The following is a 15,705-nucleotide window of genomic DNA, read 5'->3' as shown; positions in this document are numbered from 1 at the left end:
ACCACATTTGCTTATTCACCAGCTTTGTCTTCAGTGGTTGTGTCGGGAAGGTGAGCATCATAGAATGCCAATTTAATAGAAGAAAGTATTCTTGCGTTGAGGGAGTACTTGAGCATACACTAATTTATATATGATATGCTTTCAAGGCAAGAGGTAGACCTGGCTGTGGGCTCCGGTAAAGAGTTTCCCTACTCTGTCCCATCGAAACCCTGTGAGACAAGGTAGAACTGCTTCTGCGGGTTCCAAGGCTGTAACTCTTTGCATTGAGTAAGTCTGCAAACATGTTACTTTGAGGGAGGACTAAGGTGCACCAGACCCAAGTCATTGTATTTTCAATCACCTCATGTGCATTGTTTGTTTTGTTTTTACAGATTAGTCATTTGTTTCTCACTCTGGCGCAAGTAGCAGTAAACTTCTGCATATATGCCAATAAATTATATTGTCTATCATTCACAGTAATACTCAATACTTTTTCCTCATACATATATAAAACAAAATTCACTGTCACTAACTGTTGTATATTAAGGAGCTTGTTGGCACTGTTGGCTAAATGTGGGGCTGCTAACAGCTGTGTCTCCTACTCTTCTCGGGGCTGTGCCCTACTTTCTTTAGGAATGGAAACTGTCCCAAGCTTGTTTGCTTCTTGCTGGGTTTGGTTCCTGCATATGACTCCTCACTCACTGGTTTTTTAACACTTGAGCCAGTATCCCACCATCAATAAAAGGTGGTTTGATGGACGTTACAGAGACGCTGGCTAGAATAACCACATTAAGTGCACTCTTAATCTAGTGACATGAATTAGATTGCCCATGCTGTAGAGCTGTCTCCACTAGTTCTGAAAGTTTATCATCCTAGCCGGAAATTCTGTACCCATTAAGCCCGTGGTTCTCAACCATCCTCATGCCACGACCTTTTAATACAGTTCCTGATGTGACCCCAACCATAAAATTGTTTTCGTTGCTACTTCATAACTGTCATTTTGCTACTGGTATGAATCGGGTGACCTCTGTGTAAGGGGTCGAGACCCACAGGTTGAGAACCACTGCATTAAGCCATAGTTCCTTACTGTTCTCTCACCCCATCTATATTGTTCTTACAATTACAGAAGTAAACACTTAACATGGCTATACCACTGACATTGAGGGTTTACATGAGTCATATATAAATACAGTGATTTTACCATTCTGAGAAACTGCTAAATTAAATTTTCTCTCCCCTCTCCTTTCCTCATGTTTATTCAATGTTCAACCAAAGACTTTGAAGACTATGCAATGAAGAATTTATGTGACCTGCAGTCAGAAGTCAAGGCTCTAAAGGTAAGACTGCTGCAATACTGAGCATTTTTCTGTGGTGTGCACTTTGTATCCATCCAAATAGACTTAGTGGAAAGTCAAATGATATTGTGTACTTTCTGTCTTCTTGAAAGAATGATGCGAATCATCTTCTTCATAAAGCAAGTTTGGAAAATAAAGAAAGCACTGATTTCTTAAAGACAGCCAAAGTGCTGATGAAAAGAAATTCGGCGGAGATCATGAAAATAAGAGAGTTTTTCCAGAAGTATGGATATAATCCACGGACCAAAGAAAATTCAGGTTTGAATCGCTCATTTTACAGTAGTTTATTTAGTTTTAGCTTTATAAAACTTTTTATTGAGTGGTGGGGGTTTACATATCAGATTGTCATTTTGCATTCAACAACTTAAACAACTTATCAAGCCTCCCATGGCTTGCCCTATCCCCTGCACCCTTTTTTCCCCACCTGCCTCTTAAAGTGTATTGTCTTGTCTTCCCTTTAATACCCGTCTACCTCCTAGCCTATTTCTTCCCCTCCCACCCTTGATAACCATCAGTCTCTTTCTTTTCAAATGAAAACCTTTTCTTAATCCCCCACTCTCCCCCAAAATAATAATTATTTAAAAAACCCAACTAGTAGTCTCATAGAGTATTTGTCCTTTTGTGATTAGCCTATGGGTCAGTTCTACTCTGAAACACATGGGTCACCAGGCATTAGAATCAATTCTGTGGCATTTTTTTTTTTTAAAGGGTAGGAGAATGGTGGTGATTTTGTTTTATTAATCTCATCGGGGACAGGCCTGTGATAAACCCAAGTGTGGGATTTTGGTAGTTTGGGGAGCATCAGTATGATCAGAAAGCGCACAATGGCAAAACAACTCAGTGAATTGATAGGTCTTTCAGGGATCCAGAGCCCTGGAGTCAAAATGTAAAACCTCCTGAGAGCTCAGAGACCACATGGCTTCCAAATGTGCTCTAATTGTCCATTCCGACCCCATCCCTCCAACCAGGCTTCTACTATAGATTGTTGCAGACTGAATTTAGGATAAAATCTACTCTTTGTATGCAACTGTTTTTCATTTCTAATTTAGACATCTGAAAGATAAAATCTGAAATAAGATTCTTATATTTTCTATTGACTAGTGCAGTGGTTCTCAACCTTCCTAATGCCATGACCCTTTAATACAGTTCCTCATGTTGTGACCCCCTAATCATAAAATTATTTTCGTTGCTGCTTCATAACTGTAATTTTTTTACTGTTATGAATCAAGCGACCCCTGTGAAAGGGTTGTTCAGCCCCCCCAAAGGGGTCACGACCCACAGGTTGAGAACCGCTGGACTGGAGCATAGTTAACACACCACTGTGATTAATGTCATCTTCATGATATTCAATGGTTTAGTAAACAGGGTGGTAGGACAGAAAGACAAACTTGTAAATTACAAGGAGTCTTGGTGACAGTTGGTTATTCGTTGAGCTGCTAATACAAGTCAGCAATTTGAAAGCACTGGGAGAAAGATGAGGCTTTTCTACTTTGGGAATAGTTTCAGGCTTGGAAACCCACAGTGATCGTCTTACTTCTGTCCTGTAGAGTTGCTACGAGTCAAAATCGACTCAGTGGCAGTGAGTTTTTTTGGTAAATTAATTGTGAACTAAAACAAGTGGACTTTTGTTTCAGGGATACTGATGTTTCATTTATCAAACACTGTTCTTGTTATGTTCCCCGTTCCACTGTATCGTATCACCACCATGGGATATGAGTTGACAAGAGGAACATGTCAGAGGTTCACCTAATGAGCAATTGAAATAAAATATTTGGAAACCAAAGAGAGAGTCGGGACTATTACAGATTTGAGAACTTATAAGTGGAGCTGGTTTTTGTCGTTTCAGTGGACTCGGTGCATGAGATTCTGTGACTTGATGTCTGATCAGGTGCCTTCTCTTTGATTTTTCCTCCCAGCAGAGGAGCATGAAACCACGAACTCCAAGCCTGACGTGACTGATGGTGAAACCCTTCAGAAGCCGGATGGGAAGGATCTCTCTATTCCCAGCAGCTCTGTTTCTGACAAGCTGCCACGGAGTCCACAACTTTCTGATTTCGGGCTAGAGCGGTACATGATAGCCCACATTCCACCCCCTCATCCACAAGAAGTAAATGACCAGAAAGAAGAGCCCAGAGTTTTAACCCCACCTGCCAAACAATCACCAGCTAAAATACTCAAGACTCCCAGGTGTGCACTGCAGATGGATGACTTTGAGTGCATAACCCCTAAATTAGAACACTTTGGTATCTCTGAATATACGTATTTAAATGAAGATTACACGTTGGGCCTTAACATCATGGAAAGTAACAAAAGGTAAGCCATTCTCTAAAGTCATGCGTCACAGCTTATAGAAAAGTCACATTTAATTTTCTAAATGTTTTACATAGGTTGATTCTTTTTCCCAGAAAATGTATTGGGTTATACCTTTCCTTGGAAGGTTTATCAATGTTTTCCATTTCAAACCTTTGAATCAACAATTATGCTGTAATGTGTGAGCTGTTGGTTTCTTGAGTTAGGAATCTGGGAGGGGGAAAAAAAGACATTTATTTGCAGGGACAGAGCAAAGAAGGTAAAACGAGAACTTCTCATTAACTTAAAATGGAGATTTGGGAAGAAGGGAGCATCCAGGATAAATTCCAGATTTCTGTTTGCTTACCTAAGATGGTGGATAACGGGAAGACAGGTAAAATACCGGTAGTAATAGTTGCAGCTTGGTGTAAAAGTGAGATGCTTACTTTAGACATGTTCATTTTTAGTTGCTATAGGATCTTTTGTTTTGCTTTTAAAGTTCAGATATTTTAAGATGAATTGAAGCTCAGTGATGAGACTCAAAAGGTTTGACAGTGATCAGCATGGAAACGATCACTGAAACCATGAGAGTTTCGATGAAAATGAAATTATCATGTATCAAAGTAGCCAAGTAATACCAGAAGAAAATTTTGTATTGTTAAGAATTTTCATTTTTAAAGAAAGAGAAAAGGCTTTCAACTTAAAAAGTAAAGCAGAGCCACAATTCTGGGGAAGAAGAATGAAGTCGCATGCACAGAATGTAAAGCAAATTGTCATGAAAGGCTTTTTAAAGGGTAGGTAAACCTAATTGGTTCTTATTTAAACATTCAGATGACAGAATTAATTAGAAACTAAGGGCTATATTTTTTTAAGCTGTGAGAAGATACAAGAGAATGTATTGCTGGGAAATTTGAAATCTTCAAATAAATGATTTTTTTAAACAAAGATCAAAATTATCATGACATGGAAAACTTGAATAGACCAGTAATCATAGAATAACTCTGCAATTAAAGAGCTAGTCCCAAACAGCTTTGTGCTCAGGTGGTTTCTGGACAGACCCTTTCATAACTTCAGGGAATATATACGTTCCACGTTGTATAAAAAGTTTTTCCCTGAAATTAGATAAAAGGAAACTCTTCGGTTTAGTTTATGAAATTGATATGACTATGATAAAACTTGATAAAAACTATGATTAAAAGCCTCACAGAAGAAACAGTCTGATGTGTGTATGGATTGTGATGAGTTGTATGAGCCCCTAATAAAATGATTAAAAAAGAAAAGAGTTGTATGAACCCCCAATAAAATGATTTTAAAAAAAACAACAGCCCAATCTGTAGAATACAAATGTAAAAAGCCTAACCAATAGACTCATAAACTGAATTCACCAAAATATTGACAGAGTAATGAACCACCTCCTAGTTATGCTTCTCCAAGAAATGCAAGGAGAGTTTAATACTGGGGAACTCATGTACTACATTATTTGTATGATTCAATGAGGAGGGAAAATGTAGGCTTGCGTTACTATACATGCCAATATGGAGTTTGATACAATTTGGCCTCGTTCTTGATTTAAGATATTTGGGAACCTCCCTAGCCTGATGAAGAATACCAGTACCTAACTAAATAGTAAAGCTTGTGTTGCCAACATCATTCTTGTTGGTCTGGCTTATTTCATTAGATAAGGAACAGAAATAAGTATTTGTTACATTTCTATCTAATTCAAGAATATCAGGTGAAAACCTAATAGAAAATAATACAAGGGTTAAAAAGATGCTGCTGGGTTTCTTGTATAACTATATAAGGTAGCTACTTAAAGCTGTCTGTCCTGCCTCCCCGCGGACCCTCGTTGTCTGAAGAGGAGTGGAAAGGGCCAGAGTGACAGCAAAGGTACTGCAAGTCCTTTCTTTCACTCTGCGCTGGGGGACAAGTAGGTGCAGATTTTTAATCCTCTTATGTGCATTTTTATACCTGTGTGACATTTGTTTACATGCTTTGTTTTTAATGTTCATTCAGGGCGTTGAGGGCAGCGGGGTCTATTCACTATGTCCCACTTTAAAATTGGAAACGTTCAAAGTGAAAGTCCAATCTTAGCCAGCTGGTAATATTGAGTGACACTCCTGTATCTATATACCTGTATTCAGAGATCTGAGCCAATGTCTCACTCACACAGCCGTCAAATCGATTCTGACTCATCGTGACGCTGCAGGACAGGCTAGGACTGCCCCAGTGGGTTTCTAAGACTGTAACTCTTTTTTTTATTATTATTATTTTATGAGGGGCTCGTACAATTCTTATCACAATCCATACATCCATCCATTGTGTCAAGCTCATATGTACATTCGCTGCCCTTGTCATTCTCAAAATATTTGCCTTCTACTCTAGCCCCTAATATCAGCTGCCCATTTTCCCCCTCCACCCCCCTCCCCCCTCCCTCATGAACCCTCCATAATTCACAAATCATTATTGTTTTGTCATAAGTTACACTGTCCAACGTCTCCCCCCGCCCTCTTCTCTGCTGTCCATCCCCCAGGGAGGAGGCTGTACGTAGATTCTTGTAATCAGTAAGGCTGTAACTCTTTTATGGGAGTAGGAAACATCTTTATCCCATGAGTAACTGTCTAGGACGGCGTTAATAAAATGACCAAATCAGTCATTTTAGTCTTAGAAAATACCAAATTACTTATCTGTATATTGGTTGTCAAATTCCACTTAATGCTTTTGAAGTCCTTAACTCTACCGTCTCTGTCATTGAATTCCTAAGTTGAATTTACTGCTTTTCTTTAGTTCAGAGTTGTACGTCAGAAGCATCAGTAGATCCTGCCTTCATCTTGGTGTTTACCCTTATGGTAGTGGACTCATACAGTATTTGCCCTTTTTGACTGACTAATGCCACTGAACATAATGGTTTCCTGTTCCCTCCACGTTAGGAGGTGTTTCCTGGTTTCATTGCTGTGTTTTAGGAATGCATAGTACTCCCTTGTGTGTTTATACTAGGGGTTTTTAATCCATTCTTCTACTGCTGGGCATCTGGGTTGTGGAATGAATGGGTATGGTGGGGAATGTTGGGGAGAATTGGAGCGCTAATAACAATAAGCATAAGAAAGAAGAGGTGATGATTGTACAACTCTTACTGTGGTTGCACTGTATGATATGTAGATTGTGTGCCAATAAAACTGTTAAGAAATAGCATCAATAGAGCATGGCTTTTAATCTCTTTGAGTCATGAATATTAAACCAAAAGAAAAAATGATTTGTTCCTTGGACTTCTGTTCCATAAGCAGACATTAATGTTAGCTTAGGCTTGATATTATATAGTAAGAGGAAACTTGACTTGGGGCTTGAATAATTGACTTTTCACCTTTCAGTTTCCCCATGACTGGTGCCAGTGAAGGAGCCATCGGGACAGAACCAATTGCCAACGATGACTTCGTTGTCTCTCCTGGCCCCGTCAGCCAGCAATTGGGAAAACCTGGTAAGTGTAAAAATCGAGCTATCTCTCAGCTATATTTTTTCTAGACTGTGTCCAAGGGATAAAAAAGAGTTATTTCACTATAGACAGTCTAATATCGTGAGTTATACACTTTTTTTAGGGGGAGGGGGAACCATATAACCCCCTTGAGCATTAGTTTCCTGTGAGCCCTGTACACCTATGTGAGCATATTACTTATATGGGCACACAACATGTCAGTGTGTGTGTGTGTGTGTGTGTGTATTTTTCACCCATATTTTGCATCCTTGGCAAAAGATCCACTCCTTGTAATTGCACTCTGGCATCAGTGGGTGTTCTGGAGATCAAGTGACTACTCCTGGTCTTCCTCTTCCTCCTCTTCTCCCCTCCTCTTTTTCCTTCTTTGGAAGTTTGATAAGATTCTCCAGTCACATGTAACGTGGTCTTTACCAGCTTTATTTCTAGGTATCTTACTCTCTTGTAGCTATCGCGTTACTGCCATAAATGATATTTTTAATAGTTTCCTGGTGTTTTCTACAAACTGTTCATTTTTGTATATCAATCTTGAGCCTTGCAGCCTTGCTGAACTTTCGTAGTGATAAGCTTAGTGCGAAGGAACCATGGTGGCTTTGTGGGTTAAGGTCAGTCGTTGGAAGCCACCAGCCGTTCCACGGGAGAAAGATAGGGCAATCTGCTGCTGTGAAAATGTCAGCCTCTGTGCCGGGTAGGGTCGCTCAGAGTCGGAATCCACAAGACAGGTTTCAGTGTTACTGCTAATAATATGTACATATATGAATAGTGACCATTTCATTTTTTTCTGTCCAGTCAAGCACACACTATAGTTTACTACTGTACTTTCTCTAGTTATTACAAATAAAGCGCACATGTTACATTGACAGGCTTGTAAGAACCCTTAATTTCACCTTTATTCTCATACTGTGTTCTCTGCCTTCAGGTGCTGAGTATACATTGTCACCCTTGGCCCCAACATTCTGCACCCCAGGCTTGAGAATCCCTCCTACAATCAACAGTGCAGATTTGGTACATTGCCACAAAACTGTGAGCCCTCATCTTTGTCCCAGTGACGTAGAACCACTGTTCCTTCCAGATTTTGAAACCGTCTGTTCAAAAAAGCATCTCTGGAGAGCGATTGAGCTGAACATAGCGAATGCTGGGAGGCTTTTTTACCCCTTTAACCATGCCTCAAAGGAGTGGGTCCTAGTTCAGCTGCTCTCTGAAAGGTCAGTTTTTCGAGCCCAATAGCCCCGTGGGAGAAAAGGCCCAGCACACTGCTCCCACAAAGACGACAGCCGGGGACGCGCCGGGGGCATCTCTCCGTCCTCTAGGATGGCTGCGAGTTGAAATCAACTTGAGGACACACGCAGCGATGTCTCGAAAATTCTAAGGGAAATTGCAACAAAGATTTGTGTGCAGAGTTATTATAAAGAGCGTGATTTATAACAACAAAACATTGCAAATTATCTGAACACCAAACGATGCCAAAAACTCCTTGCCATCAAGTTAATTCCACTCATAGCAACCTTGTAGGACAGAGTAGAGCCACTCCTTGGGGTTCCTAAGATGTCAGTCTTCAAAGGAGCAGGCAGCCTCCGCTTTCTCCCTTGGCCTGACTAGTAAGTTCAAACAGCTGAACCCATGGACTTGGCCTTGTTATCAGAAGAGACCAGGTCCTGGGAAAAGACATCAAGAGAAACTCAGCAAAGAAGAGGAAGATGGTCAAGGATGTGGATTGAAACGGTGGCTGCACGCATGGGCTCAAGCGCAGTAATGATTGAGCGTGACACAAGACTGTCTCCTCCTCTTGTGCATAGGGTCCCTGAGGGACCTGGCACAGCCTGCACACTCCTTTCACCTTGCCTGCAGGGTCACCTTTGCTCCTCCATGCTGTGACACTTGAGAGATCTAAGACTGCTTAAATCTTGGGCTTAGTCTACCAGTCAGTGTAGGTGTCATGTGGAGCAGTAACTCCATGTGGTCTCCATAAGCCAGCACATGCTTTTCCAATTCTGTGTAAGACTCGTGGAAGAAGGGTGTCATTATTGGACCTACTCAGCACAACAGAATGAAGAGTTAAAGGTACAGTTGGCCCGTGAACAATGTAAGGAGCTAAGGACACCAACCTGTTCTGCAGTCAAAATTTGGGTATAATTTAGAGTTGACCCTTGAAGCTAAATTTGAACTACATGGTGAAGCTAAATTTGAACTACATGGGCCCAATTAATCCACCGTTTTTCTCTCCACCGCTTTTGTAGTGAAGTCACGTGTTGCCAGGATCCACGTATAATGCCACATGGTGCTCATCGTCTCCACATGAACATACCACTGTTTAATGATGCTCAGTAATACGGGCCTTTTAAAGGACACTTGCAACATTTGAGTTCCCTCTTCACCACTCGAGCAACAGGAAAAATCTGCATATAGATGGGCCTATGTCGTTCAAATGCATGTTGTTCAAAATTCAAATATATGTTTTTATTTACACTATTGTTTTATTTATATGACCTTAACATTTTTTTATTATTCAATAGGAACCCTCAGATGAGCCACTAACAAAAGCAAAGAGTTCAACCAGTGATTTAGAAAGGACAAATTTTACTTCACTAATTTTAAATTCAAAGGAATCCTTTGAGAATCTGGCAGACCCGTCTTCCCCTACGATTTCTTCTTATGAAAATCTACTCAGAACCCCCACACCACCAGAAGTAACGACAATTCCCGTGGATATTCTCCAGGTGATTGTTACAGCCGATTTTCTCCTCTTTTCTTTCCGGCATATTCTTCAGAAAACTAGATCAGTATGTTAAGGAACTGAAACTACGCTGTCTTATTTGCTGTCTGGTTGATGTGCTAGTTTGAGCCTCTGTGAGGTCTTCCCAGGATGGCCTGTCAACGGCTCTTCAGAGAGAAGCCTAAAATTAGTTATTTACCCTATTTCTAGTTACATTTTGCCCAGCAAACCAAGATCTTTTCTTTTTTTTTAAAATCATTTTATTAGGGGCTCATACAACTCATCACAATCCATACATACATCAATTGTGTCCAGCACATTCATATATATGTTGCCTTCATCATTCTTAAAACACCTGCGTTCTACTTGAGCCCTTGGTATCAGCTCTTCATTTTTTTCCCCTCCCTCCCCGCTCCCCCTTCTCCCATTAACCTTGATAATTTATAAATTATTATTATTATTTTGTCATATCTTAACACCATCCGACGTCTCCCTCACCCACTTCTCCGCTGTCCGTCCCCCAGGGAGGAGGTTATATGTAGACCTTGTCATCTGTTCCCCCTTTCTCTCTCACCTTTCCTCCACCCTCCCGGTATCGCCACTCTCACTACTGGTTCTGAGGGGTTCATCTACCCTGGATTCCCTGTACCAGTGTACATCCTCTGGTCCAGCCGGATATGTAAGGTAGAATTGGGATCATGATAGTGTTTGGGAGGAAGCATTCAAGAACTAGAGGAAAATTGTATATTTTATTGTTTCTACACTGCTCCCTGACTGGCTGGTCTCCTCCCCGCAGCCCTTCTGCAAGGGGATGTCCAATTTCCCACAGATGAGCCCAGGGTCCGCACTCTGCACTCCCCCTCATTCACAATGCTATGATTTTTTTTTTTTTTTGGTCTTTGGTGCCTGATACCTGATCCCTTCGACAACTTATGATCTCACAGGCTGGTATGCTTCTTCCATGTGGGCTTTGTTGTTTCTCAGTTAGATGGCCCTTGTTTATCTTCCAGCCTATAGGACTCCAGATTCTATATCTTTTGACAGCCGGGCACCATCAGCTTTCTTCACCACATTTGCCTATGCACCCGCTTTGTCTTAAGCGTTCGTGTTGGGGGAGGCTGGTGTGCTTCTTCCATGTGGGCTTTGTTGTTTCTTAGCTAGATGGCCGCCTGTTTATCTTCAAGCCTTTAAGACCCCAGACGCTATATCATTTGATAGCCGGGCACCATCAGCTTTCTTCACCACTTTTGCTTGTACACCCATTGTCTTCAGCGATCTCAGACTGCCGAATTGTTAGAACAAAGTGTTCTTGTGTTGAGGGAGTACTTGTGCAGTTTTCTTAATACTCAACGTATAAATATATGTGCATAGATCTATTTCCCCCTCGTTGTATATAAATATATTTGCATCTTTATATGCCTGCATTTAAATCTCTATGACTTCCCTTTACTTCGTAGTTCTTTCCTCTATTTCTTTGGACTTTCCTCTTGTCCCACTATCATGTTCTGCCTTCATTTGGGTTTTAGGAATTCCTCTCAGTTACATTGCCCTTGATCCAGCCCTGCCAGACCTCCCACACCCTCCTTGACACTGATTTTGTTGTTCCCTTGCCCCTGGGCTTGTTAACACCCACATCCTTTCCGCAGCCTCTCCCACTTCCATGCCCCCTGGAACTGTCATCCCATTGTTCTCTCTTCTGGCTTGTTTATTCCGCCTATCCCTTCCAGGTAGACATGCTATGTACCCTCATAAGACTGAGTAAAACAAAGCAACAACAGAAAGTAAAACAATAGCTACAACAACAACAACAACAACATACACACACACATAAAAAAACGTATAAATAGTTCAAGGTCTGTTTGTTGTCCTTCACAGGTGCTTTCCAGTCGAGTCTGATGGGGTGCCATGTCCTGGCACCGCCTCTATCCCTGGGGACTTCATTGCTCTGCTCCCCCTGCAACTCTGCTGCATGTCCCCAGAGGCTGGCTTCGGCTTAGTGAGCTCATGGCAGGCACAATTCCCGCCGTATGTTTTTAGTGTTGTCCTCAATGGTGCTATGGGTCAATGAGGAACGCTGTGTCCCGTGGTGAGGCCAGTCCTGTGGTCGTCTCTGTGCATTGCTGTTCTGAGCAGGAACATTGTCCTCAGGGCTTGGTGAGCCAGGATGTGCTTCACTCTTTTTTTTTTTTCCCTATCCCCCCTCATTGGCTCCTGTGTGCTCTGACCAGACCAGTCCCTCTCCTTGAGCTGCAGCGTCAGTGCTGTACTCTGAAGGGAATTCTTCTTGGGGGGGATCATTTTGTCTTTGACTTCATGTCTGAACTCTATTCACAAAACAGTTTCTGATAGATGTTCAATTATGAGCTCCATGTACAGTTGTTCCCTTGGAGAAGCTGCTTAAAAAGGCAGAAATTGAAATAACTGATAATGCTCATGAATAACTTTAACATTTCTTCAACTGAGGTTTCTTGGACCTCCGTGTGATTAATACTGAATTCTGTTACTAGAACCTCTGGTTCTTCAGTCCCCCATCCTTTATTGCTCTTGGATTATGGCTGTAGAGTAATTGCTAACTCTATCTTATAACCAGTCTGATTTGTTTAGTTTCCCTTTACTAGAAGTTGTATTTGGAAAGCATTGCTCAGGCAAGTGGAATTCCTACTAAATTCCTACTAAAGAGGATTCTAGAAATCTTGCTATTGACAGTCATGAAAAGGAGATGGGCACTTGGGAAGATACAAGTAAGGCGATTAAAACAGCCTTCCCCTCAGATACTATTAAAATACTTCTTGACCTTTTTTCTCTGCTTTCATAGTGAACTAGGAGAGGCAGGAACCTCTTCTTTCTGTATAGTTGTACTGAGTTTCCGCTTTCTCTTTGGCTGACACTTCTCTCGCTATTGTATAAGAAAGGGAAGAAACCTGGGCACACTCTTTTCACTAACTGATTATCACATTATCCGATGTTGCATAGTTACAATAGCAAAAATCTACCTGGTGATTTTCCACATTGTCAATGTATGTCTGGCACTAACGCACACTAAGGTGTGAAGCAACAGTACTGCTGGCTGTGATGGTTAAGGTTCTGTGTCAGCTTTGAAGGCCATGATTCTCGGTGGTTTAGCAGAATGTAAAGATACAAGTGGACTGTTATGTAATGCAGTTATCCTCATATACTCATCCGTTTTTGCACAACCCGGATTTTCCTTAATGGTCTAGTCTGAGAAGCTAACAATATCTGTTATAAGTGAGGAGGGTATATTTCAAGCATGATTTCCTTATGTATGGAAAAAAGAATATTGCTGACATTTTAGATTCTCTTTTTATAATCTTCATAGCTGACCATCTTTTCTTTTTTAATTATTATTTCCCCAGTTTTATTGGCACATAATTTACATATCATAACCACTGAATAGTTCAATTGTTTAATCATATCAAAGGGAATTGTACACTCACCACCACATCAATCTTAGAGGATTACCCCTGCCGTCCCTAACCTGCCTGCCCCCAAGGCTTTAAAATGAGTTGTGTAATCACAATCAGTTCCAGTGATCCCTCCCCCCTCCCCCTTCATTATTGACTCGCAAGATCCGTTTTCCTTTCCTACCGGCTGTGTCCCACCCCCTTCCCGGTGCATTCCCTGTAACCCCTTGTATCAGTTATTATCATTATGCATCCACTCCTCCTGGGCTTCACAGACAGAATACCCAACAAAACAACAAAAAACAAAGCATACTAAGGTGGTACAGATAAGATCATATTAATATAGACAAACGTACAAATCATGCGCAAGAGGGAGAAGACCCCATCAACATTCAGAAAGCCAGGGAAGTGATTTCTGTCGTGGAACAACTAAGAGATACTTAGATCCAGAACAAATTCAGGTTGTGTCTGTAGGGAGGTCAGCTGGCCAAGTATCAAGTTCAGAATCAAGATTATAGTGGTCTCTGCCTTGTTAGTAATGCTGTTTGCACTTCTGACAGTCTTTCTTTTAAGCGTTTATTTCCAATATTTTCTACTTTCCCAAGCATCTGTGTAAAGACTGAATCTGTTTTCAGGAATGCGTTGCTTCTTATTTCCATTAACTTTAGTTGGAGTGCATTTTCAAAGGCTTGGGAAATCAAGTCACCATGTGCAAGTTAAGTTGGGTCATTGCTGTGGGCTGTCTTAGAATTTGGTTAAAAAAGGCATTTGTGCTTTTTTTTTTTTTTTTTAGATTTTGTCAAAGTACAATTCAAACCTAGCTACTCCAGTAGCTGTCAAAACAGTGCCACCCAGGAAAGTCTTTCTTCCTACACATGATGGACAAAACGTTCTAGATGTTTGCAACAAAGAAAACTGATGAAAGTGAGTATCTCACCATTCTTAAGAGAGTAGGTGTGTTGTCTGGGGCATTTGAAAATGAATGTTTTAATGGTAGTAAAGTTTTTGTTTTAAATTGGATTTAAAAAACAAAAACACTGCCATCCACTCACTTGGGATTATAGTGACCCACATGGGGTTTCTGAAGGTGTCAGTCTTTATGGGAACAGACAGTCTCATTTTTCTCTCAAAGAGTGACTGTGGGTTTGAATCCTCAAGCCTGTGATTAGCAGCCCAACACTTACCGTGCAGCATCACTAGAACTTAGCTTAATAGCGTGTCTTGACTTTGAGTACAGAATGTGAGATCCCTGTACTTCATACTCCCAAAGTACCAATTTGATATCATATTCAGAATCTACTCAGAACTATCTCAGAAGGGTGAAAGTATGCAGCTATGTCCTTTGTGTGTGTGTTCTATGTTTTGTTGACAGCTTTTAGTGACACTGAACTGGTATTTCTTAATTTGTAGGTTTCTGTTTGCAGGAGTTCTAATGGCTCCTCCCATTGTAGAAACCAAGTAAAACCAAATGAAAGGCCGGAAGACTCGTTTTGGCGGCTCACCACGCCTTGCTGCTTCGCCCTTAAAGCCAGCCCGTGTGGAAGGAGCTCGTGGGCAGCAGATGTCTTCACAGGCCTCTGCTTCAGTTCGGATTTGGCTTAACCTCAACCTTGTTTCCAAGTACTCTAGTCATTCAGCATTTAAGGGTCATTACTGTTTAGTGATTTCAAATACCCTGTAATCTCACAATGATGTTAATAAATCAGGAAGCAGATCAAGTAATTGAAAAACTGAGTGTGCCTGTTAGCCACGATCTTCTCATGCAAGCAGGGCTCTGTGGCCCTGCTCTCAGCCCTTGGGCCTCTGCCACCGTCTGTCCACCTTTTTTCCCAGCAGTGCTTTGTCATTTAAGACTAGTTTCCAAATCAAAAACACCATAAAGTGCTGGCTTTCCAGGGGAATACAGCCCTGGGTAATATGCAGGCCAGGTAAGCATTTGAGAAAAAAACCACTGACAAAAGTCAACGACAGCATGACCCTCTATGATGGTGCTTGAAAGTCCCTTATGAAGCTCCTGCCCATTATGGGCTGTTGTCGGGAAATTGCCACACTTGCAAAGTAGGCACTAGCTTTAATTCTTTGCCAGAAGGATTAGCATGCAGTTGCAATGGTAAATTTTTGTTAAATATAAGGTAAAAGAAATGAACATCAGTATTTTTCTTTCTTTTTTTAGAATCATTTTATTAGGGGCTCTTACACCTCTTATAACATTCCATACATCAATTGTATCAAACATATTTGTACATATGTTGCCATCATCATTTTCTAAACATTTACTTTCTATTTGAGCCCTACTATTTTTCTTTTAAATAGGCTTTTCTTACTTAGGCTGGTGACTGCCACGTTTATATCAATCTTTCTAACACGATTTGCCATAAAATGGATGTTTTTAAACGTGCAGAACTGGGCAAGATGGCTTGGGAGTGAGTGCTTTCAGAGAGCACTGAGCACTGACTGCGGGCG

At 41.1% G+C, this 15,705-nt stretch overlaps 1 protein-coding gene across 5 annotated transcripts in view; it reads left to right on the top strand.

Moving 5' to 3' along the window:
* SKA3 (spindle and kinetochore associated complex subunit 3) overlaps positions 1-14,935 on the top strand; it is a 16,922-nt gene extending 1,987 nt beyond the window's left edge. The window contains exons 2-9 of one of the 5 annotated variants that reach the window (XM_045294053.1): positions 1,255-1,316; positions 1,427-1,592; positions 3,251-3,647; positions 6,989-7,095; positions 8,027-8,112; positions 9,621-9,824; positions 14,036-14,166; positions 14,653-14,935. In XM_045294053.1, coding sequence (XP_045149988.1) covers positions 1,255-1,316; positions 1,427-1,592; positions 3,251-3,647; positions 6,989-7,095; positions 8,027-8,112; positions 9,621-9,824; positions 14,036-14,161 — 1,148 coding nt within the window. In that variant the 3' untranslated portion in view covers positions 14,162-14,166; positions 14,653-14,935. Of the gene's footprint in view, positions 1-1,213; positions 1,317-1,426; positions 1,593-3,250; positions 3,648-6,988; positions 7,096-8,026; positions 8,313-9,620; positions 9,825-14,035; positions 14,167-14,652 lie in introns of those variants that run through there. The other 4 variants (XM_045294052.1, XM_045294055.1, XM_045294054.1 and 1 more) reach the window with 4 other exon arrangements.
* The last annotated feature ends 770 nt before the right edge of the window (positions 14,936-15,705 follow it).

Source organism: Echinops telfairi, unplaced genomic scaffold (assembly GCF_000313985.2).
Source record: "Echinops telfairi isolate 266 unplaced genomic scaffold, ASM31398v2 ScPeMD7_2565;HRSCAF=3150, whole genome shotgun sequence".
In the NCBI taxonomy this organism is placed as follows: Eukaryota; Metazoa; Chordata; class Mammalia; order Afrosoricida; family Tenrecidae; genus Echinops; species Echinops telfairi.
Note: the sequence above shows the minus strand (reverse complement) of the source record. Positions and strands in the feature narration are given on the sequence as shown.